This window comes from Leptopilina heterotoma, unplaced genomic scaffold, assembly GCF_015476425.1.
Source record: "Leptopilina heterotoma isolate Lh14 unplaced genomic scaffold, ASM1547642v1 Lhet_54, whole genome shotgun sequence".
NCBI lineage: Eukaryota > Metazoa > Arthropoda > Insecta > Hymenoptera > Figitidae > Leptopilina > Leptopilina heterotoma.
Window position 1 is genome coordinate 6,856,809 of NW_025111118.1, and position 26,195 is coordinate 6,883,003.

Genomic DNA, 26,195 nt, shown 5'->3' on the forward strand with positions numbered 1-26,195 from the left:
CAACTCCAAAAGTGTTACTTTTTTTTCGCCATTTTAGTATCGAGTGAATTTTTTTCGATTTTATCGAAAGTGGAAATTGAATGAATATTGGAGAGAGTAAATGTGACTTTACGTTACATACACAGTGACATTTCTACGTGTAAAATGCATGTGTATAGAGCGGAGGGAAGAGTGGGAGTGCTTGCGCATGCACATTGAGAGCATGTTTTGTAGTTGTGCGCTCACATGTCCATGGGCAAAATGTGCACATGTGCATAGAGAGAAAGAGAGAATTTTACTGTCTCGGTCTTTTCAGATGTGTCTCTTTTTCTCTTTCTCTCTCTCTCTCTCTCTCTCTGGTTTACGTCCGCTTTCTCAAATCTTTATTTGAAGCCCGACCGCGAACTCGGGGCGAACTGGTCGAAGCGCGCGCGACCGCCCCGCTTTTTAACGCCCCCGGGTGGCTGCTGCCGCCTTTTGCCTTGGCTTGCGACTTGCGACGACGACGACGACGCACGCAGTTTCTAAATTTGAATCCTTGGAGAGAGAAGTCGCGCACCGCGTGCTCTCTGCTGCGTTAAAGCCACAGGCCGGTCTCACCGCTTAAACTCGAAACTCTCAACCATACACATGTGACAAGTATTTTAAGAAAGACACTCTCGCAGTGTGCATCTAGTCAACACAATCTAGTCCCAAAACATCGTCGTGCATTCGGTTATACGGCAAACCCAACAAGAGAGAGAGACTAATAATAATTTCTTAGACGATATTATTAACTCCGTAACACACTATAAATAATTCCAAATCATTTTGTAACACCCCTCGTGTTTTTAAAGTGCATCGACATTTTCCGCGATTCTTAAATAGAATTAACACACTCTCTCTCTCTCTCTCTCTCCTTTTCTCGTAATTGTAATAAAAGAAATTTTAATATTTATCATCTTCCAAGTGTGCTCAATTTATACTACTAAAAAAAACTTGTGATTTTTTTAAGAGATAATATATATATATTTTTAAAAGAAAAGGACTTTTATATTCTCCTTTTTTTTCATAAAGGAGAAAATTATAAATTTCACAAATTTAGTGACGACGAGATACATTTTCTCTAGTGAATGTTGGAGGGAAAAATTTATTCACTTTTTTTATTTATAAATTATTGTGAAGTGACTGTGATTTTGAGAGATGTGTTGTGAAATAATAATGACTTAGGAGAATAGAGTCAGGGGTTTGGTAGTTCAACTTGAAGAGTAACCTCAGGGGGTTCCCCGCTCGATTACGCTCGATTCCATGCTCCATCGCCTCGTCCTCGAAAGCAGCATAGAGCTTTTGCATGCTTTCCTCGTCACAAACAACACTGGTGAGTGTAAAAGAGAGATAAAGGGAGAAAGGGAGAGAGAGAAGGAGAGTTATGTTAGCCGACGCCACTGTCTGGCGGACTTGGTGTTTTTTTTTTTTTTTTTTTTTTTTTTTTGCGCTCTTCTTCTTTTTTACTCTTCTTTTTTTTCTCGCTAATTTACCAAGAGCAGTGCACATACGATCAGAGAGAAAGAGAGAAAGAGAGAGAGAGAGAGAGAGAGAGAGAGAAAGAGTGTGTGAGAGAGAGAAAGAGAGAAATTCTCTATACTTATTCGCGAATTTAAACGCGCGGTTCCACGTCCGCTCATCTCCGATCCCCACTATTTGTAGATGAAAACTTGGAACACGGCCAGTTTGGCACGGTTTCGAAAAAGGGAGGAGAGTTTGAATTTCAGGGCTAAGACATTAGTGCGGTTCGAGAAAATTTATTTCTTCTTTTTAATTGTTCTTCTCTTTCTCTCTCTACTTCTCGTTAGTTGCAGACTCTAAATTTTCATTTAGTGAAAAGTACAATAATTTAGTAAAATTAATAGTTAATTTTTTTTCTGCTTTTTTTATTATTACATTCTTACCACAGGTCAGGGAAATCAGGGAAAAGTCAGGGATTTTTATTTAAGTAACTAGAAAAAATTGAATTTTGGAGAAGTTACAAATGAATTGCAGAAATTCAATTATTTTCAAAAACGTCGGTGAAGTTCACAACGTTTATGATCAACGATTGAAAAAAAAATTATTTTCCTAATACGAAAAAGAATAAAATTTTTTGTTCACAAATATTTCTTTTGTAAATCATTATTCAAAAAACTAACCAAAATATTTTCTATACAAAAATTAATAAAAATTTGATTAAAAAAATATTTTTCTTAGGAAATCGTTGATTATAAACGTTGTGAACTTCACCAACGTTTTCAAAAGTAATAAAATTCTTCGCAAAAATTCAATTATGTTCAAAATTTTTTTAAAAATTCTCGTCAAAATTCAATGATCTTTAAAAAATAATAAAATTCTTCTCCAAAATTTCAATTATTTTCAAAAATTTAAATAAAATTCTTTGCAAAATTTCAATTATTTTCAAAAAATTTTTCTCAATTCAATGATTTTCAATATCTACAGTTTTAATAAAATTTTTTAAAAGAATTCAATTATTTAAAAAAAAAAAAATTTGATAAAATTCTAAGCAAACTTCGCAATAATTAAATTATTTTCATAAATAATAACATTTTTTACAAAAATTCAATAACTTTCATGAATAATAAAATTCATCATGGAATTTCAATTATTTTTAATACAATTTTAATTGAATTCCTCGAAAAATTTAATTATTCTTGAAAATTTTATTAAAATTTCTCGAAAAAATTCAAATTTGTTGATAAAATTCTTTATGATAATTTAGTTTTGAAAAACATTCATTTATTCAATAAATTATTTATTTTTGTATTTAAATAATTGAAATACTCAGAGAAATTTTATAATTTATGAAAATAATGGAATTCTTACAACGAATTTTATCAATTTTTTAAAAATAATTGAATTCATGTGGAAAATTCAATTACTTGTAAAAATAATTGAATTTATGCAACTAATTTTATTACATTTTATTTAAATAACTATATTCTTTTGAAAACTTGTATTAAAAATGTAAATTTTGAAAATTTTTGAATTTCAGCGAAGAATTTCATTATTTGTGAAATGTACCTAATTTAATTCTTGCAAAAAATTTTTGAAGATAATTTTATTTTTTGAGAAATTTATTTAGAATTGTATTAAAAATAATTGAAATCATGTGAAGAATTTTATTATTTATGAAAACAATTGAATTCTTGCAACGAATTTTATTATAATTTTTGTAAATAATTTTGTAACTCTTCAATTAAATATATATTAAAAAATAAAAACTTCAAAAGAATAATTTAAAGTTAAATTCAAAAAAACTTTTCCAAGAAAATTAATTCTTCTACATAATTGCTAGTTAAAAGTATGAAAAATTAAAATTTTCAAAGATTTTAATTTGAAACCTTTTCAAAATTCAATTATTTCTAAATATTCACGCTGTAATACTTTTAATATTCAATTACAATCTAAAATTTTAACTGAAATTTTCATTTTTATGAAATGAAAATCAATTTTTATTAGAAAATTCTAACTAGAATTGAATTATTTAAATAAAAAAAAAAGAATTAATTGAATAATTGAATGTTTCTTAAAATTGAATTCTCATAAGAAATTTTATCAACAAATTTTTAAATTGATTGAATTTTTTTTGACTAATTTTAATAAAATTTTTAAGAATACTTACATTTTTCGAGAAATTTGATTAAAATTGTATTAAAAATAATTGAAATTCTGCACTGAATTTTATTATTTGTGTAAATAATTGAATTCCTAAAAAGAATTTTATTATTTACGCAGCTAATTTTTCAGGATAAAATTAGGAATTTCAAAAATAATAGAATTTAAATTTTTTTTCAAAATACTAAAAAATCCAATTTTTGAAAAATTACAAATAATAATTGCAGAAATTCAATTATTTTCAAGATGAGAAAAAATTGTTCTCATAAAATTCAATTATCTTTTAAATTTAAAAACAAAATTCTCGTCAAAATCCCAATTGTTTTTTCACAAAATTCTTCCCCAAAGTTCAATTATTTTCAAATCAATTTCAAATTACCAAAAAATAGTACGCAAACAATTTAATTATTTTCATAAATAATAAAAATTTCTTCAGGAATTCAATTATTTACAAATTTTTTTTTTATAGATTCCTTCGCAATAATTCAATTATTTTTATAAATAATAAATTTTTTCAATTATTTTCGTAAAAAATAATTAAAAATTGTAGTAAATAAAAATTTATATTTTTCGAGAAATTTATTTAAAATTGAATTAAAAATAGGTAATTGAAATTCTGTGAAGAATTTTATTATTTATGAAAATAATTGGAATACTTGCATATCGAATTTTATTAAAATTTTTGAAAATAAATTCAAGTTTTTTGAACCATTTTCTGAAAAATTTTTAATGAACAAACTTAATTAATTTCGAGTAATTTAATAAAATTTTAATAAAAATAATGAATTTCTAGCGATGAATTTTATTATATCTATGAAAATAATTTAATTCTTGTAATGAAATGTTATCAAAATTTTAGAAAATTATTAATTTCTTTGAAATATTGCAGTCAAATATTTATAAATTATATTTAATTTATTATTATCTACCTAAATTTAAACTAAATTTTAAAATAAAAAATAAAAAAAATATTTCCTTCATTTGAACGATCGAAACTTGTAGAGCTTTTTTTCAAAAAATTTCACATTTTGTTCAAATTTCACATTATTTTTTTTTTAAAGTTCATTTATTTTTTTAATTTTTGAAGAAAAGGATTAAAAACATTTGCAAGTACTGAAAAAGATGAAATAATTTTTAGAACTTTCTGTCTAAATATAAATTAATGAAAAGTCTACTAATTAAAATTAGAAGAAAATTTAACTACATGAAAAATTGTTGGTACAACAATTATTTCAGTAAAAAATGACTATATTTCGTAAAAAAAATGTCTGTTTTATTATTAGAGAAATTTAACTATTTCTCTTAGTAGTAGTTGAATTTTTTTTATTTCATTTCTAATAAAAATAAAATAAAGTAGAAATTTTTAACAGTTTTTAGCAAAAAAATTTTTTGCCATATAAGTAGATTTTAGTTAAAATCAGTAACATTTTCTATAAATAAATTACACAACTTCCTCTAATGAGTTAAAATTAGAAAAAAAGAAGTTTAATTATTCTATTTGCCTAAAGTGAAAGTATTTTTTTTTTAAATTGAGATTAATTCATATTAAGAATGTTGAATCAAGGATTTTATCTAGAAATAATAATTATCAAGATTTCAATAAATCTTTCATTAAAAGAGTAATTAAGTCTAATCTAAAGAATTGATTACGTTATCTAATGTTACATTATTATTGTTGTTAACATTAATAATACTACTATAATTAATATTAATAATAATAATAATTCTACTATAATCATCATAATAATACTACTTATTTTTATCAGAGATTCATAACAAATTAGTCAATAATTACTTTTAATTTTCTTTTTAAATAATTTCAAATTTTAATCAATATGGAGAATTTATATAATTAAGAATACAAAATAGTAAAAATAAATTTTACAATTTGTTGAGTCTGACTAAAATTGCCAGACACTACTGATATCAAATGACAACTATTGTGTCTGACCGAAATTGACTCGTACTACTTGCTACAGTTATTAATCCTTTTTTGCTAATTACAATAAGCAAATTCTCATAAACAATATATTAAAAATTTCTAACTTCTCTTTAATTCCTCTTTTGTCGTCGGAAGACAAAAAATGCCAAATTGTAATGAAGAATTAGGTTTTTATATTGAAACAAAAAACTATTGTTATCATCCCGTCAGGGACAGTGTTTGTGTAAAATAACACTATTGACACGCAAAGAAAAGATTTATTTTAAGTTCAAGTCAATTCATTATCACAAGTTAATAATTTTTATTAATTCTGGCGACATATTATTTAACAATATTAAATTAATAATAATTAGTTAATAATAGTTAATTAATAATAATTAATTTTTAATAATATTACAATTTTCGTTGAAAAATTCTGGGAAAATTCCAAAATTATATTAATAATAATAATAATAATAATAATTATTATTATTATTATTATTATTATTTTTGTTATTATTAATTACAAGTTATTAATATTTATTAATATTATTCAAATTTTGTTTATACATATACATAGTTTTTTTTATTCATTTATTTTTATTTATAAATACTTTTTTGTTTATAACACATGTGTTTATATGCAACAGCTATAAATAAAAAGTTGATATTTATGAATTAAAGTGGCTTAATTTTTCCAAGAAAAAAAAAGTAATTCAATAAATTATTATTAATACACACGGAACATAAACTTGAATGAAAAGTAATAGACATCGGTTACGTAATAATAGTAAAACAGTGTTATATTTAAAGGTATCAGTGCTTACTTTTATGTAGATAAAAAGACTTTAATAAGAAATTCACAGTTCTATAAAGGAATCAATGGAAATGACAAGTTTGCTGTGTAAAGTCAGTGACAAAATTTGCGTGTCTCTATTTTTTTTTTTTCTATAATAATACCTTTTATTGATAAAAATAATACTTTACAAGTGAGTTTGACTCACAAATATTTTCTCCTAAAATTTATATTATTTCATCTTTGAATTTTATTTATAGTAAACAATTTTTTTTCAATTGAACTGTTTATTAAATTTTTATTAAATTTTTATTAAATGTTTATTAAATAATAGTTTAATAAAAATTTGAAAAATTTTTATTAAACTATTATTTAATAAAAATTTAATAAAAAATTTAAATTATTTTAAATATAATTTATTAAATTCAAAATTTAATTTATTAAATTTTTACTAAATAATAGTTTAATAAAAATTTTTCAAATTTTTATTAAACTATTATTTAATAAAAATTTAATAAAGAAAATTAAATTAATTAATTAATCATAATTATTTATTATTATTTAATTCATAAATTACGCGTATAATTTTTATTATATTAAACTATTTATTAAATTTTTATTAAACAATTAATCGTAAATATAATTAATTATAATTATAATATATTATAATAATTATAATATTATATAATGTTGTAATAATTAGAATTATAATATATTGTAATAATTAGAATTATAATATATTATAATAATTATAATATTATATAATATTGTAATAATTATAATAATTTAATTTACAAATTAAAAAGCAAAAAGTCAGCCACTAATTTAAATTTAGAGAGTAGAAGAGTTGCTATAGCATGAGAAAGAAAAATGCCTTTGAATAATCGAGGAGTTAATTTCGATACAAGGCGAATTTTTCTTTTCTTTTTCGAAATGCGGACAATTTTTTTTTTTTTTTTTTTTTGAAAACTGGCTATAAATTATCATGATGATTTAAAAATTCAATCAAGGTGTAAAGTGTGCAGGTCATCATGCTGGTCGCTGACCTCACAGTTAGAGTACGCTCTTGTATAATAAACCGAATTCGATCGAGACACTGGCATGTTCTCTTCTATATGTATATTCTATTCGCACTATTGTGAACGTCTCGACACTTCACCTATCAACGGGTATAGAGACCTTAGACTAGAGCCTTCAGAAAATCGAGTCCCGTTGCACTTTCCTTTCAGAGGCACATCAATCCTTATATTGACTTTATAGATTATTTTTCCATTTTCTTTTATTCCATACCGCAAAAGACATTTCTTTAACGAAAAAAAAGAATTTTCATCATTTTTCTTTTCTCGTTTCATTTTTTTTTTTCACGAAAAATAAATAAAGAAATAAAAGTGTATCTTTAAATTATAAAAATTGTTTATTGTCGACGTACAATTCTTTTTTTAAATAAAATGTTGTTCGAATAAGTTTTTAATTTGGAATTTTATTTATTTTTTAATTTATTTCTGTTTTACTATTAATTATTATTATTATTATTATTATTTATTATTATTTTTTTATTATTTTTATTATTATTATTATTTTTTTTTATTATTTTTATTATTATTATTTTTTTTTATTATTATTAATATTAATATTATTATTAGTTTATTTTAATTATTAATAACCTTGACTCGCAGTGATCGTTAACTTCAATTTTTAATTATTTGATGACTGCGTAATAGAATCATCGAGTATTATTATATTTTAATATTATATTTATTTTATTATTTTTCGACGTAAAATATTTTTCAAATAAAAAGTATTTAGAATAAATTTTTTATTTTATTTTATTTTTTCATTAATGTATTTCTTTTTCATTGGTTTAGAGTATTTATTATTTTAATTACTTTTTGAAGTAATTAAATTTATATTTTGTTTCTCTTTTGGATTTTTTCGAATTTTTTTTTTATTTTACTACGCGAAATTGTAAATAATTTATATAATTGAAAATGTACAATTTTAAATTAAGAATTAAATATTAATTAAAATTATTCAATAAGAAAAATAAATTAATAACCCCCCCGTGATTGAATAAAAAATAAAAGTAGATAAAAAATATTAGAATAAAAAATAATTTTTGGGGGCAAAAAGAATTTTTTTCTCTTTTCTTAAAATTATTTGTAAAAACTAAGACAATTTTTTATTTAAAAAAGTTTTGAGTAAAAAAATTGTTTTTCTTCAAAATATTTATTTGATAAATAAATATATATATATTTATTAATATAAATATTTATAACCAAAAATTTCGCTAATGTAATAAAATTTGCAGCTGTTTTAGGTAAAAATTTTGTTTCCGTGTATAAAAAATTTTAATAAATATTTAAATAATATAAATAAATATTCGCGTATATTTTTATTTTAATTGTAAACTTTAAAAGTAATTTAAGACCAAAAATTATTTTCTGAAAAAGAAATTATGAATTGCAAATTATGAAAAGTAGAATTTTTATAAAGTTGTAAATATTTTTTTTTATTATTGTAAATTGTTTGTAAATTGTTATAAATATTTTGTAAAATAATTTTTTATTATTGTAAATTCTTTGTAAATTGTTATATTTTTTTCAATATTTTGTTATTTTTGTAAATTGTTTGTAAAGCTGTAAACTATTGTAAATTGTTGTAAATTGTTGTAAATCGTTGAAAAATGTTTCTAAAGTTGTAAATTGTTAAAAATTGTTTCTAAAGTCGTATAATTTTTGTTTATTGAATTTGGAAAGCAATGGTAATTTAAATAGTAACTAAATTTAAAAATTAAGCGCAGGAAATAGACTTTCAGTGTCTATGAAAATTTTATTCTCTCCAATTTTAACTTTGCAGCTCGCTTCGAAGAGATTTTCTAACATGACATAAAAAAATGAATAATTGAATTTTCTAAAAGTTTACAATATTTTATTTAAAAAACAGAAGTTGACAATTTATTTTTTCTTCTATAAATTCAAACATTTGGGTAGGAACTAAAAAATTTAAATTTCCAATATTTTTTTTTTAATTACAGAATTGAACATTATTTGAAGAATTTAAAGCTAAAAGTATATAAAAATTCTTACGTATAATTTCATTAAATGAAAAAGTTTTTTTTTATGAAACGATTTCCAAATAAAATTTTTTAAAAAAAGACGAAAAAAACTATTATTATTTAGTAAACAGACCACTTGAGTGAATATAACGTACATATATGTATATATATATATATATATATATATATATATTGAAGAAAATAATCTCTGAAGTCATCTTTAGATTGTAAATTTCTGGTCAACCTTACACGCAACCAAGGACGACTAGGTTCTTACTTTCGAAAAATGAAACAATTCCAGAAGCCCTGCAGTTAAATTTTCTTGATTTGTCGATAAAATCGAGGCTCATATAGAGGAAATTATCTTCTTTATTTCAAAAAAAGAAAAGACACAAAAATTTATTTACACTGTAATTTTTTTATCTATAAATTAAACTTTGAGTATAGTACAAAGAAAAAAAGAAGAGGGAGAAAGACAGGTATATACAAAAATAATGTATATTTTATAATTTGATTATAAATGTAAAAATTGTCATATTTAGTCAAAAGAATATTTAATCAATAATTTTTTTTTTTTTTTTTTTTTTTTTTTGATAAGAATTATAATAGAATTGTATATGATATAACCTTGGGCTTTTTTCCAAGAATTCCATCTCATTTTTTTAATGCCGTCAAGTCAGGTGAAGTTTGTTTATACAAGCAAAGAAAAATCTGCTGACTTATCAGCAAACATCTGTTAAAATAGTAAATAGTTGAAATTTGGTGAAAAATTTATACTTGTCTCTTTTTTTTTTTCTTGAAAAATTTGAAAATCTAATGTTTCGGTTTAATGAAAACAACAGGTTTCTACACAGTGATAATATGATTATTATTTGATAATTCTTTAATAAATAATTCTGAATAATTATACTTATAAATTATTTAAATAATGATTTTAGCATTACATATTTATATAATTATAATTATTACAAAATACAAATGAAAAAATTGGCGGACTAACTCTGCTGGGGATCGTGAATAATTCCGGGAAAATTCAAATTAATAATAAAATGAATAATAATTAATTAATAATAGTAATATTATTATAATAGAAAATATTCTATAACAATATGTATATAATTATTGTTAATTAATTTTATTATTATTATTATAAATAATATTTGAGACTGCTGTATGAAGTTTGTAAATAAATAAATAAATAAATAATAATAATGAATCTCGTTTGTTATTTTTCTCCAAGAAAGTATTTTTGGCGTTGAAAAAATTTTTTTGCCAGATTTATATGAAATTATTCATGAAAAAAAAGTGTTACAGTGCAAAAAAGAAATAGTTGATATATATGTGTATACATATATATTGAATTTAATATTGTTTGAAAAACAACTCAAACTGTCTTTCGCGATGAATACCAAAGACAAGTCACAAAAGTCGCTTTAAGCATCAGTCATGTGTACATTACGTTTTTAAAGTCTTAATATCTAAGCGGATTATCTTGTCCGCCTTTTATATATTCAGGAACGTGTGTCATATTTTGTAAACCCTCAACAAGTATTTCTTTTTTTTTCTTTCTTTCTTTATTTTTCCTCTAAAAAAGGAAGTTATATCAAATAATGTTCTGAATGCATTATACTTTATTATAGGTATATACAAACTATCTTCCAAGCACTTTCATTAGTCTTTACATTATTCTATGTAAAAACCAACAAATTTTATTATTTAATTTTCAAATTTATTCTATTAATTAATTAAACTGATCTAATTATTTTAATTAATTATTTATATAATTTATTTGTATTTATTTTTTATTTATTTAATTCATTTATCAAAAATATTATTTTTATTTATTTATTTTGTTTATTTAATAATTTAGTTACTTAGTTACTTAAATACTAAATCTAAATACGAATCTAATTAATTATTTAATTAATCGAATGGAACTAGAACTAATAATTATAATTAATTACATCAAGTAATTTTTTTTCTTCAAACTCATATTACTTTAAATAATTAATTTTATTTTAATAAATTTAATATTCAATTGTTTAATAAAATTAATAATTCTAGTTTGTTTTAATATAATGGTAAAAATTTAAAATTTAATTTAATTTAATTTAATTTAAAATTTAAAATAATTATTTTAGAGCATAAAATTATTGTTAAATAATAAATTAATTGATTTAATTGAAAATTTGATCGTATTTATCGAAAAAAAAAATTTAAATGCACAAAATTGTCAACGTATATTTAATTATTTAAATATTATTCAAAACAAATTTTTTATACTTATTTTTCCTTTTTTTTATTTTATCTAATTTAAATTTCTTTGGCATTACTTTTTAATCGGTGTAAATTTTACGTTCGAATTCTTTCACAATAAAAGAGAAATATGTAAATTTGTTAAATAAATTAATATTGTCAATGATACAAATAGTAAATTATTTTATTGCATGTCTTTTTCAAGGACATTTACGATTTTCTTATCTATAACTAATTAACTTTTATTGTTTTGTTTTAAACAATTTTATTTATTTTATTTAAACTAATTCTCTTTTTTTATTCGTGTTTTACTTTTTAGTTATTTTTTTTATTTATAGTTTTATTTATGCATTTTTGTTTTGTCTTTATTAATCTTTCTAGTTACGTTTCTAATTAATTATTCTTAATTCTTTATTTATTTTTATTTTATTAATTTTTTGTTATTTTTTATTTTTTTATTATTTTATTAATTTTTTGTTATGTTTTATTTTTTTATTTATTTGTCATTATTTTTTATGGGTATAATTTTTCTAGATCAAAAATTGGACATTAATTATCATAAAAGATAAAAAAATGTTTAATGAGTGTTTTAAAGGGTTATATTTATTATTTTCTTGAAAGAAGTTCATAAATGTGTGGTTTTGGGAAAAATGCATTAAAGAAGTGAAGGTTGAGGGTTCTTATAAAAATTAGGGCCGTTACTTTAATTAGTATTATCAACTCGATTATCTGCCGTTTTTGATATCACCCTTATATTATCTTTCGTTTCCAATTAGTGGGCACATAATGATGAATAGGCTTTTATTTCTAAACTTCGTGTTAATTCCTCTTGAGTACAATGTCAAAATTTTACTTCCTATAAAGTCAGTCGCATTTCTTAACTTTATTTTTCACAATACAAATTATCATTATAATTTATAATTTCCAGAATATTTTAACATAAATTTGGTATTTCGAATTTTTCTACGTTCATATAAATTTTATTTTTGTATATTTTTTTACATTTCAATTGAACTTTTATAATTTATTTAAATAATTTTTTCTAATTTAATATTGTAAATTTAGTTACAAACTAGAAATTTAGTTAATTTAGTTGGTTTTTTTTGGTGGTAACTAATTTTTGTGTAATTTTGATGTAAATAAATTTGATTTTTTTTTGTTTTTTTGAATTTTGATAAAAAGTTTGTATAGGAATTTTCGAATTCTCCAATAGTTATTTTAAGGAGAACATTTTTTTTTATTAAATATATTTTTCCAGTAGAAAATACTTTTTTTGTTAGAAATATTTTTCCAGTATAAAAAATATTCTTGTTGTAAATATTTTTCCTGTACAGAGAATATTTTTCTTGAAAATATTTTTTCTTTATAGAAAATATACTGTTGAAAATATTGTTTGAAAATATTATTCTATAAAGAATATGTTTATTAAGCATTTTCTGCGAAAAAAAATTTATTTTTCTTCTAAATTTTATGTTATTTGAAAAAAAGTTTTTTTTTGAAAACTTTTTTTCGAAAAACATAAAATTTAGAAGAAAAAAAATTATGATTATAATAAATGATAAGATCATTTATGTTTCCTGTGTCTTACGAAAAAAAGAAAGACAAAAAATACGCTAATTAATCAGAAGATGGATTACGTGTTCAAATAAAATATTTTTGACCTTTTGATCTTTTAATCTCTCATATAAAATTTGAGATATTATAAAATTTAGTTCAAGTTGAAAATTTGTCCCCGAATAATGTGAAAATGTAATTTATTTTTTGTTTTGATTTTCTACCTTCATTGTTTTAATCACATTTTCTTTAATTTTCAGATTAGAAAGAAAATCTTTTTTTTTATTAAATTTTTATTTTATTAAATAGAAATTTAGAATATTGTACTAATAAATTTTATTTTTCTGCTTTTTCCAGAGTTTTTAACATTCCATCCCGAGGCTTAATACAGCATCCTAAATATCAGGAAATTTTGCCACAATGGGTCGGAAGAAGATACAAATCTCGCGAATCACGGACGAACGAAATCGTCAGGTATTTATGGAAAACAAATATTTTTAGTTTGTTAATATTAAATAATTACTATTAATAAAATAATAATAATATTAATAACAATAATGATAAAATATAATTCTTAAATATTTTATTATTTTTATTTAGAGAAAGATTTTTTTTCTCCTTCGTAAAAAATGTTTTTATCTTTAGATTCTAATAAAAGTTTTATAGTCTATAACTTTTAATTTTAATTAAATTAATTGGATTAAGTAATTATTATTAAGTAATTATTAATTTAATTTTCTATTTAAATTTTATTTTCACTTTAATTTGAATTTGAATTTTATTTTTATTTATAATTTGAACTTGAATTTTAATTTTAATTTTTGCTTTAATTTTATTTTAAATTTTAATTTTAAAATTCATTGACTAAACTAATATTTTTTTTTTATTCGACAAGGAACTAATTATAATATTAAACGTGTATAATGTAAGCAATTAGAATAATATAATATTAGCGTGTGGAATTTAAAAAAAATGAAAATGAATGAAAGAAATATTGTAATTAATGAATTTTTTCTTCCTCTCTGTTCTCAACAGGTGACTTTCAATAAAAGAAAATTTGGAGTGATGAAGAAGGCATATGAATTGTCTGTTTTATGTGACTGTGAAATTGCATTGATTATATTCAGTTCGAGTAATAAACTGTACCAGTATGCAAGTACTGACATGGACAAGGTTCTTCTCAAGTATACGGAGTACAACGAACCCCACGAGTCACTTACCAACAAGAATATAATCGAGGTGAGTCGATTTCATATTTTGCGTAGGTACACACACATACACACTCTTTTCAATTTTCAATAGAAAAATCCACATTTCCAACCCTTTTGCAATCACAAATTCTAATTCACCAAAAAAAGAAATAAACACCATTCTTAATTTCCTTTCCTTCATTTATGAAAATATTTTCTAAAATTCAATTGGTTCGAATTTCCAGTTTTGTATTTTATGGCAAAAAATTTTTCCCTTTTTTTATTTATTTATTTTAAACTTGTACAAGTTTATCAGAATTTATTATTTTTATTTTATTATTTATTATTTCATTATTTAAAAGGATAGAAATTAATTTTTAAACGAGTAAATTTAATGCACGCAGAAAAAAAATTATTTGATTCAAATAATTATTTTTGTCTCTTACCAAATAAATATTTATTTATGTCAAATAATTTTTATTCGAGTCAATTAAATGGTTCAGTTCATATTTTCTTCAAATACCTACTAAAATTTTAGTTTAAAAATTATTGGTTCGAATAAAATTTATTTGATTTAAATAAAAGTTACTTGAATCATGTAAATATTTATTCGATAATAGGGAAGTAAATATTAACTTGATAATAGACAAGTAATCATTTATTGGAGTCAAATAATTTTTTTTTCAGTGCAGTTAATAATAAAAATAAAAAGGCATATAGATAATCACAAAAATAGAGATAATGAATTATAAAAATAAATATAATAATAAAAATAAATATAATTACTAATGAAAATAAATATAATAAATAATAAAAGTAAATATAAAAAATAGAGAAAAAAATATAGTAATAAGAACAAACAAAAAATTAATTGTGAAATATTTCTCATTTTCTGATAAATTTAGGAAAAAATTGCATAAAAAAATACAGAGGAATTTTCAATTTTGCTTATAAATATTTATGATAATCAAATTAATAGAAATTTATTAGTTTACTTAATGTTAAATTCAAATAGAGAATAAATTTCCGACGCACATATTTGAAAAATATGTATAATATTATGTAAATTCTATTTTCCACTTCAATTTCTATAGTTGACTAAATTTTGTTTTTTTCACTTTTAAATTTAATTTTAAACTTGATCTATTCTTAAAATTAGATTTCTGAATAAAGAAAAATTATCTCAAATAGTAATTCTATTTTGTAGAAATTTCGTTACATTCAATTTTTTTAAAGGAAGTTCTATTTTTTCAATTAATTTTTTTTTAGTTTTTTAATTAAATTTCTTTCAATAAATTCACTGCAATTTAGTTTTATTTATTTATTTAAGTTTGAATAAATTAAATTTAAATTTATTTTAAAGTAACTTAATTTAAATTGGATTGAAAAAGAATTAAATTTATTTTTCTTTTTATTTCTTTTATTAAAATTATTATTTAAAATTTTTGTCGTTAGAGACAATAAATAATTCAACAATATTGTTATACCTATTTAATATTACAGAAATTATTTTATTATTTTAATTTATTGAATTAATTTGATTTAAAATCATTCATTTTTTTATTGTATTATTTTTTAATTAATTTTCTAATTAAAAAAAAATGTTTAATTTAATAAATTTTTTATTACATTCAACTGTATTTTAGTTTTATTTAAAAAGTGTCGATAAAAATTTTTAATGTTCAATTATTATTAAAAATTAAAATTATTATTAAAAAAAAACTAAACAATAAAATTAATTGCAAATTTAATTGTTTTTAATTTTTTGTTAAAAAATATCGATGAATATAAAAAGAAATGAAGAGAACGTACAGTATGAAATGTATGGAAAAATTTCAAATAAAAATTGAACTATTGATTTTTAATTATTTTTGTTTAAAGGGGAAAATTCAATTTTATAAATAAAATACTGGAAATTCGAAACCACGATTCTTTATTAAATATTCGTCAAAGACTGTCGAAGAACTTTTTTTTATCATAGAGACTTTAGAATATTTTCTAGAATATTTAGTTATTTTTTTTTGCATGACAATAATTCCGCTGGTGCACTCGACTATATTTGATTTTTCATAAATATTTTAAATTCGAAAAATACATGTTTAAATGCACTCAAAAAAAAGTTTATAATGTTCTATTTAGGATTTATCGGGAATTACGAAATCGTTACGAAATTTCAATATTTTCTTTCCTTGGTTCAAAAAAAAAAAAAAAAAAAAAATTACTAATTTAATCGAAAATATTAATTAAAATTAAAAATTATTTCATTTATTTTTTTACTAATTTCGGTTAGAAATATACAGGAATTATTTTTTGTCAATTTTCCAAATTTCAACCTTGGCGAAGTTCACAACGTTTGTGATCAACAAAAATAAGGGAAGAAAAAATATTTTTCCATGCAAATTTCTGTAAATTTTTGCCTGAATATTTTTTTTTACAAATTTTTATCAATTATTTGAAGAAAAATTGAAAAATAACATTTTTTTCCATTAATTGTTTATTACAAATGTTCTGAACTTCATCGACTTGAATTATTGAATTTGAACACTGGTGAATTTCACGTTTATGATCAACAAATTACGAGAAAAAATTATTTTTCTAAGTACTTAACTTTTTTGTAATTTTTCTCCTCGTTATTTTTTTTTTTTTTACAAATTTTATCAATTATTTGGAGTGAAAAAAATTTTTATTGTTCCTCGTGTGAAAAATATTTTTTCTAACCGTTGATTATAAATGTTCTGAATTTGAATTTTTAAAAATCAACGAATGAAATTTGAAAGAAGCAAATTTTGTATAATTGAGGGGCATTTTTGAGAACTATTTTTTTTTTCTTTTTTGTAAAAGAAGATTTCGAGATGGGACTTTGGGGGGAAATATTGAAAATCGGTTAAGAGAAATATTCGCAGAATAATGATGATTAGGATAATTTGTGTGTCGGTGTTTTTATACTAACGTGCATGTGAAAGTTGAGTGCCCTCGGGCGGTGTGGTCACGTGAACCTGTCTGCTGACACTTGCAGGCGCTCAACAAGAAGGAGCATAAGGGTGCAATGTCTCCAGAGAGTCCCGAGCCGGATACCAGTGAATACAATCTTACCCCCCGAACAGAGGCCAAATATACCAAAATCGATGAGGAGTTTCAAATGATGATGCAAAGAAATCAGCACAACGGATCGAGGGTGAGTTTTTCTTTTCATTGAATAAAAGTAAAAAAAAAAAAAAAAAAAACCCTCGAAATTTCATTCATAAATAATCCCATTGAGAAAAACTATATACGAACCGAATTATTCCACATCAAATTATTTCCATTTTTTCCCTTTCCATTTTCGTTTCCTTTTTTCACTCGAAATTAGCAATTTGACGAAATGAAAATTGTCAAATTTTCATTTCGTCAAATTGCTAATTTCTATTTTTCATTAAATTATTATTCAATATTTGCCCAAATGGAATTAAATCCTTTTTGTTTCAATTTCTCCTTTTTTTCAATTAAATTACCAATTTAATCCCAGACATAAAAAATTGAACGAATTTTTGGAAAATAATTTTTTCAAAATTCCCTGTAATAAATGCAAATTTATCTGAAATTTTTTTCTCATTTTTTAGGGAATGGGTCAGTCTAATTATACACTACCCGTGACCGTACCTGTGAATAGTTATGGGGGAGAATCTCTTTTGGGATCTAGTCCACAAATGGCACACACCAGCATCTCTCCAAGGCCATCGTCATCTGAAACAGATTCAGGTAATTATACCATTCAAATTGTTTGTAATTAAATAATTTGCTTTAAGATATATTACATCAAGGTGATCGTGTGGCAATTTCAATGAATATAAATTTTGAGGAAAAAAAAGTTATTCTCAAGAATGACAAATATTCATTTTTCATTTTTTTTTAATGCTGTTAATTTAAATTAAATTTATTTTACAATATTTGTTTTATAAACGATAAAAAAATTCACGATAGAATTTTTTAAATGTCATGGAAAAACCTTGAATTTAAATGGATATGATCCGGAATTTAGATATTTATCTCTAAAAATTTTTCTTAATTTCAGTCAAAAAAAAAAAAAATAATAATAATTACAAAAGAATTACGGAGATAAATTTGTTTTTATGAAAATGAGGAAAATTTTAATTGAAAGGAAAGAGGAAATCAATTTTGGTATTTTTTTTGTAATTTAGATTTTAGAGAAAAAGGGAAATTAATTTTTAGGGGGAAATTATTTTGTTGATTCAATTTAATTATTAATTCACAAATAAATTAAAGCAATTAAATAATTTTTTCCCAAAGTTCATCTTCCTTTTTCTCTGAATTACAAAGAAAAATTTAATTAATTAATAAATAAATTTCAAATAATTGAAATTTGGTAAAATCTTTTAACAATAATTGAAGTTTTGAAAAATATAAAAAGAAGTAATCAAATTTTTATGAAGAATTTTAATTTTAAAAATGAACATGATTTTTGTCCAAAATTTTAAAAAGTCGAAAAAAGTAAATGTTACAAATTTTAATTTATTTTGTTCAAAAATTATTATCTTCGAACAAAAATAAATAATAAAAATGAATTTTAAAAAATATTGCAATGTAATTTTACGAAAATAATTGAATTTCTTTAAAGAATTTTTGTACAATTTAAAAAAAACTAATTTTTTGTTGAATTTTAATAAAAAATGTTGAACATGATTGTTTTCTCCAAAGCGTTAAAAATAATTCTAAAATATTGTAATGTTATTATTTTTTGTAAATATTTGAATTTTCGGAAATATGTAATTGAAATTATTGAAATTAATTTAATTTAAAAAAATTACAAGGAAAAAATTCTATAAATATTACTTTTTTCAAAAATATTTTAATATAATTTTTAGAAGCTAATTTTCATTAATTTTCATATTTATAAATTTACACTTGAAGATTTTTCATTGAAACTTTTGAGAATTCAATTATTTTCAAAATTTGCAATGAAAACTCCTCAAAAGTTGATTTTCAAAAATTTTAATAAAATACTTGAGAAAATCAATTATTTTTAGTTAAATTTCACAAAATTTCAATTATTGAAAAATCTTTTAATTGTTTATTTCAAAAATTTAATTAGAAAAATCATTCAAAAATAATTTTCGAAAGATTTGTCTATAGTTAAGTACTTTTTACACAATAAAAATCAAAATAAATTGCATTTTATACAAAAAATGTGGTTATTAATTAATTAATTTTAAGAAATTATTATTATTCTCTTTTTTATTTAGAGGGTAATTGTTAATAAATTATAAGGGTTAATTATTACTTAAATTATTAATTATTAATAATTAAATTCAAGCAATTAAACAATTTTTTTCCAAACTTTGGCAACTTTGGGGAAAAATTGTTTAATTGCGTTTTCTCTGAATTTTTACATTTAATAACTTTTATATTTTTATATTTTAATAATTTTTATATTTAATTTTCCAAGAAAAATTTAATTAATAATATAATTTTTAATTATGTACTTTGTTACTTTTTCAATTTCAAGAGAAATTGTTAATAAATTGTAAGGGTTAATTATCACTTAAATTATTAATTATTAATTAAATTCAAGCAATTAAACAATTTTTCCCCAAAGTTAATAATCTTTGCGGGAAATTAATACAAAAGTTATAAAAATACATTTACAAAAAGACATTAATTATTAATTTCATTTTTAATTTAATTTTTAATTAAATATATTTCATTATTATATTTTTATTTAGAGGGAAATTGTCAATGAATTGGTGAGGGTGGAATTTTGATTGATTAATTTTGTTGTAGTTTATCCGCCAGGAGGGATGTTGGAGATGAGTAATGGATATCCACCGTCGGCATCTCCATTGGGCGGATCTCCAAGTCCTGGACCTTCACCTGCTCTTGGAGTCGGTGGCGGTAGCGGAAATAAACCTGGTAATCCTCCTAGACATTCACCACAACCACCGCCGCCACCTCATCCTCACAGAGCCAATTTACGAGTAGTTATACCCACGCCTCTTACACAATCTCTTTCAGAAGACACAAATTATGATGTGAGTAATAGAATTGATTTTTATTTCATACTTCTTCTTCTTTTTTTATTCTTCAATTATCAACAACTTGCTTGAAAATTGAATCACTTCTTTTGCGTGAATTTTTTTTTCGTTACAATTTTTTGTAGTTAATAATAATATTTTTAATTATATTTCGAAATGAAAATTCAATCAGATTAAAGGAATTAAATGTTGTTTTCTATTTTTCGAATTAAATTTTTTTTTATAATAATTATAATTTAATAATAATATTGAAATACAAATGATTAACTAAATAACGAATATTCGAGGAGAATATCAATTTATAAAAAAAATCCCTTTGTTTAAAAGCGTTAGATCGGTTTTAAAAATATTTGCGGATAATTCGAACAAAGGGAATAATATTCCTTTATAGAATTTTGAAAAGATTTTTTCTTTTCAAAATTTTAATATAGGAAAAAAAATATATAAATCTGTATTTTTTTATACGATTCGTTTGTTTGAAAATTTTTCGTTCTTTAGAATCTTTTCAATTTGAAAATGAAAAACCAAATGGTATACAGTGGAAAAATATTTTTATTATTAATTGAAATTTTTTATCATTATTTTTCTTTTGTAATTTTATTTAGTTTATTATTTTCATTATTACTTTATTTCGATATCATGTTTCTATTTTATTCTATTCATGTTTCTGTTAATTATTATTATTAGTATATTGTTTCTAAAAATTGTTTTTATAAATAAAAATGTGTTAACGAATTTTTTTTTTAATTTCTGTTTAGAGAAAATTTCAAGTCGAAAGTTAATTTTAATTTACTAAATTAGAAAAATTAAATAAAAACTAATTTAATTTTTCTATTCTAAATTGAGTGTAAAATAATTAGATAAATTAATCAAGAATAAAGTGAATAATTAGTAGATAAAGTAGAATTTTAATTTAATTTAATAATTAATTAATTAATTAATTAATTTGATAATTTTTTTTAATTTTCGTGAAAAATTGACTAAAATTGTGATAGATTTAGAGGAGAAAAAAATAGTTTTCCGTTGATTATTAATCAATTGTTGAATTTCAGAGTGGACACACGCAATCCTCGTTAAACACGCCGGTAGTAGCATTACAAACACCATCAGTTCCTGCTGGTTATTCTAGTTTTGGACCAACAGATTATTCCACGGATCTTGGCAATTTAACGTGGTCTCATCAGAGGTACGTTGATGACTTATCAATGTATTCAGCAGTCGCCATGTCCAACATCAGGTAATTCTCATTTCATTGTTATTGTGTTATATAAAAAAACTAAATGTACGTCCAGTCGTTTTTTCTTTTAATGGCAATTAAATTAGTTAAATTCCAAACAAGTGTCTCTATTTTTAAAAGAAAAATTTATAATCCATTATGTTAATAACACCCAGAGAAAAATTTATTACTAAATTTATTAAATACCTATAAAAGAAAAATTTATTCATTATTAAAAAATTAATTTTCATAAACAAATTTATTTCTTTTAAATAAATTGCAAGTATAAATTTTATTCAACACAAATAAATTTTTATTTGAACCAAATAAAATTTATTTTGAACAAATAAATGTTTTGTTGGGTACGAGTCAAATGTATACATTTTTTTCTGGGTGAAATTATATTATTAATATGTTATTAATTGAAAATTTTAAAGTAATCTAATTGCTGTTAAAGAAAAGTTTTGATTTTTTTATTCTTTTGAGGAATGCAGTTTTTTAATGATTGACTTTTGCACAATTTTTGTTTTATTTCAATTTGTGATTATTTATATTTATTTTTTTAATTTGCATTGCATGATAAAATTTTTTTGTTGAAAATTCTATATAATTTCTACAATAAAATAAAAAATATAACAGAATATAATAAAATTGAAAAAGTAAAATAGAATATCTATGATAAATTTAATTAAAAATATAATAAAATATATTATTATAGATAATAAAATAAAATGAAATAAAAAAAATGTAGTTTACATGAAATATTTATACAGTTAATTAAATTAATAAATATTACATATTAAATTAATGTAAAATTGTTCTGTGTTATTGGAATATTTGTTGATTACGTAATTTTGTAAAACAGAATGATTACGTACTGTTCACCCCAAATCGGAGAGATAATAGATATAATAAATTGTTTGGGGCTGCTTAGGAAAGTCTCGCGTAACTCTTTTTGAAATTAAGCATAAAGTACGTCTTTTATCATGTTTTTGGTACCTACGCAATTATATAAGTTTTATGCATTACTTATTTTGTGTTCTGAGAAGGCAAGCAAAGATAAAAAGTACTTTCTATTCTGCGTTTTTAAATGTTAGACAACTTTCAAAACAAGTACTTATTGTCCGAAATAGGGTGAACATTTTTTTTTCTTCACTTGTTTGTAAAATGTATTAATGTACAAAAATGTGTATTAACTATCTATTAATGCACAAAAATATGTATTAATGTACACAAATATGTGTATATTAATTATATGAATACAAGAACAATTATATATTTTATTATTATGTAATTATACAGAAAGATTTTTTTATTTTATTATAGAGAAAAGTTTTTTTTGAATTTTATTATTGCATAGAAAAATTTTGTGTTTTATTATTATACAGAAAGATATTTTATTTTATTATTACACGGAAGGATTTTATATTTTATTTTTATAACTGTAACAAAAAAATTGTTAATTTTATTGTTACATAATTATAAAGAAAAATTGTATTTTTTTACTATTTTATAATTTTGTAGAAATAATTTTCTATAGACACTCAGTATTTATTCCAAAACTTTTTGCGGAAAGTAACAAAAATTCTTTTTCTTTCTTCTTATTTTTCAAAGTTTTTTCTCTTTTACTTTTTTGCATAATTTGAATTTTTTTTAGACTACTGAAAGTTAATAGTGATAAAATTATGAAAAATAACGTATTCGTAAAAATATGGAAAGTAAATTTAGCAGATTTTATTTGCAAAATAGTTTTCAGTGGACTTACAAAGTTTTTTTTCTATAACACGTTTTAACCCATCATTGAGTCATGTGCTTTTTAATTTACTAACTATTTTCTTAAAAAAAAAAAATAATTAAAATAAAACTCACCTGTAGTTTGTTAGCAATTTTGATACACAAACAATTAACGGTGAATTTTCTCTACTGCTTGGTAATTAATTTAATTTACTATAATTCTTATTCTTATGTTATATTTATTGCTTTAGTTTTTTATTCTTTTATTTATTTATAATTTATTTATAATTTATTCCTTCATTTTTTATTATTTCTTTATTTTTTATTATTTCACTATTTTTTAATATTTATTCCTTTATTCATTATTATTTATTCTTTTGATAATTTATTCTTCATTTCTTTCTTTATTATTTATATTTGTTTATTTCTGTATCATTTTCTTTCTTTCTTTTTTCTTTCCTTCACATCTGTATTATTTTCTTTCTTTCTGTCTTTCTTAACTATTGTCTATGAAATAATTCATTTATGGTACTTTAATTATTATTTAACGTTACGTGTTTAGAATTTTGCATGAAATTCAACGATACAAATATTTATATAACCATTGAGTCACATAACTCTTGGTTTATCGATTTATTTCAATTAAATTTAACTCAACTGTAAAGATTTCATATTTACATTTTAATTAATTACAATTTACAAAACAATCGAGTTTGATGGATTGTTCGTCTTAATACTAAAAAAAAGAGTTACAATTTTTATATTTTTTTCTATATTTGAATTCTATATTTGAAAAAAGTTCTTTTATTGGAAAAAAAAAATTCTTTTAGGAAAATAAAAGTAAATTATTGAATTTTTGAATTAAAGATAGAAATTTTAATTTTTATCATCCCTTGTTTAGTGAAGTATATTTTCAAATCTAGTCTTTATTTTAATAATGTCTCTGATATAGGGATGAGAATAATCTATTTCCAATTTTCACTAAAAATAGATGAAAACAAATTGTCTAGAATTGTCGCTCTTTTTAAGAATTAAGAATTCATTGAAGGAAATTTAATCTTTCGGTTTTTATAGATTTCTTGTAATATTAATTAAATTTTTTTTTCAACGATTTTCTTATTTTAAAAGTTGAGGTTTTGACCTTTCAGACAAAAGGAGGGAATATTTCATTCAATTTTTTTTAAATATATTACTACCTTGAAGATGTTCGTAAAATATTATTTTTAGGTATTTGATTCCTTTTTTTGATTATTTATCTACTTTTCTCTTTTCTTTGTTAATAATAGTTTTCGTTTTGTTAATTTTGGTTTTTGCTGAATTTTTTTGTTAGCAATAGTCTTTGCTGAATGTTTTTTTCGGTAATAATAGTTTTGGTTTTCTTTAAATCTTATGTTCGGTAAGTAATTTATTTTTTTGAAAGTAAAATATTACAGGGTTGCCACAGGTCAGGGAATTCAGAGAAAAGTCAGGGATTTTTATTTAAGTAACTGGGAAAAATTGAATTTTGGAGAAGTTACAAATGAACTGCAGAAATTCGATTATTTTCAAAAGTAATAAAATTCTTCGCAAAAATTTAATTATGTTCAAAAATAAAAAAAATTGTCGTCAAAATTCAATTATCTTTAAAAATAATAAAATTCTTCTCCAAATTTCAATTATTTTCAAAAATTTTAATAAAATTCTTTGCAAAATTTCAATTATTTTCAAAAAATTTTTCTCAATTCAATGATTTTCAATGTCTACAGTTTTAATAAAATTTTTCAAAACAATTCAATTATTTCAAAAAAAGAAAAATTTTAATAAAATTCTAAGCAAACTTCGCAATAATTCAATTATTTTCATAAATAATAACATTTTTTACAAAAATTCAATTACTTTCATGAATAATAAAATTCATCATAGAATTTCAATTATTTTTAATACAATTTTAATTGAATTTCTTGAAAAATTTAATTATTCTTGAAAATTTTATTAAAATTTCTCGAAAAAATTCAAATTTGTTGATAAAATTCTTTATGGTAATTTAGTTTTGAAAAACATTCATTTATTCAATAAATTATTTATTTTTGTATTTAAATAATTGAATTCTTGTAGAATTTTTCAATAAAAATTGATTTAAAAATGAATATTAGTTAAAATTTTAGATAATAATAGAATATTAAAAGCATTATAGCATGAATTTTTAAAAATACATAATTAATAAAATAGATAATTGAATTTTCACTTTTTCCCTGACCATAAAGAATATTCCGATTCACTCTAAAAATTATTAGATACTCAAGAAAAACATTCTATTACATTTACATACGAATTTCTTAAATTGTAAAATTATTCGCAAACATCAATAAATAAATTTACAAACGGTTGTTATTTTGTTTGGATTTGTAATTTTTAAATAAGTATTTAATTATTATTTTTCCATAGGAATTAAAATTCTTCAAAACATTCAAATTCAAAAATATAAATTTTCTCTTGAATTCAATTATTTACAAAAATTATAATAAAATTCGATGCAAGAATTTAATTATTATTTTCATAAATTGTAATAAAATTTTTCACATTAGGTACATTTTACAAATAATGAAATTCTTCGCTGAAATTCAAAAATTTTCAAAATTTACATTTTTAATACAAGTTTTCAAAAGAATATAATTATTTAAATAAAATGTAATAAAATTCGTTGCATAAATTGAATTATTTTTACATGTAATACAATTTTTCACGCATGAATTCAATTATTTAAAAAAAAAATTGATAAAATTCGTTGTAAGAATTCCATTATTTTCATAAATTATAAAATTTCTCTGAGGATTTCAATTA

The 26,195-nt window shown here is 21.1% G+C and overlaps 1 protein-coding gene across 5 annotated transcripts in view; it reads left to right on the forward strand.

Moving 5' to 3' along the window:
- The window catches only part of LOC122508369 (myocyte-specific enhancer factor 2), a 120,212-nt gene that overhangs the window by 90,004 nt on the left and 4,013 nt on the right, over positions 1–26,195 (forward strand). The window contains exons 1-7 of one of the 5 annotated variants that reach the window (XM_043621665.1): positions 486–1,336; positions 13,564–13,680; positions 14,242–14,445; positions 17,413–17,571; positions 17,996–18,134; positions 20,175–20,422; positions 21,478–21,662. In XM_043621665.1, the coding sequence (XP_043477600.1) occupies positions 13,627–13,680; positions 14,242–14,445; positions 17,413–17,571; positions 17,996–18,134; positions 20,175–20,422; positions 21,478–21,662 (989 nt within the window). In that variant the 5' untranslated portion in view covers positions 486–1,336; positions 13,564–13,626. Of the gene's footprint in view, positions 1–485; positions 1,337–13,563; positions 13,681–14,241; positions 14,446–17,412; positions 17,572–17,995; positions 18,135–20,174; positions 20,423–21,477; positions 21,663–26,195 lie in introns of those variants that run through there. The other 4 variants (XM_043621664.1, XM_043621668.1, XM_043621666.1 and 1 more) reach the window with 4 other exon arrangements.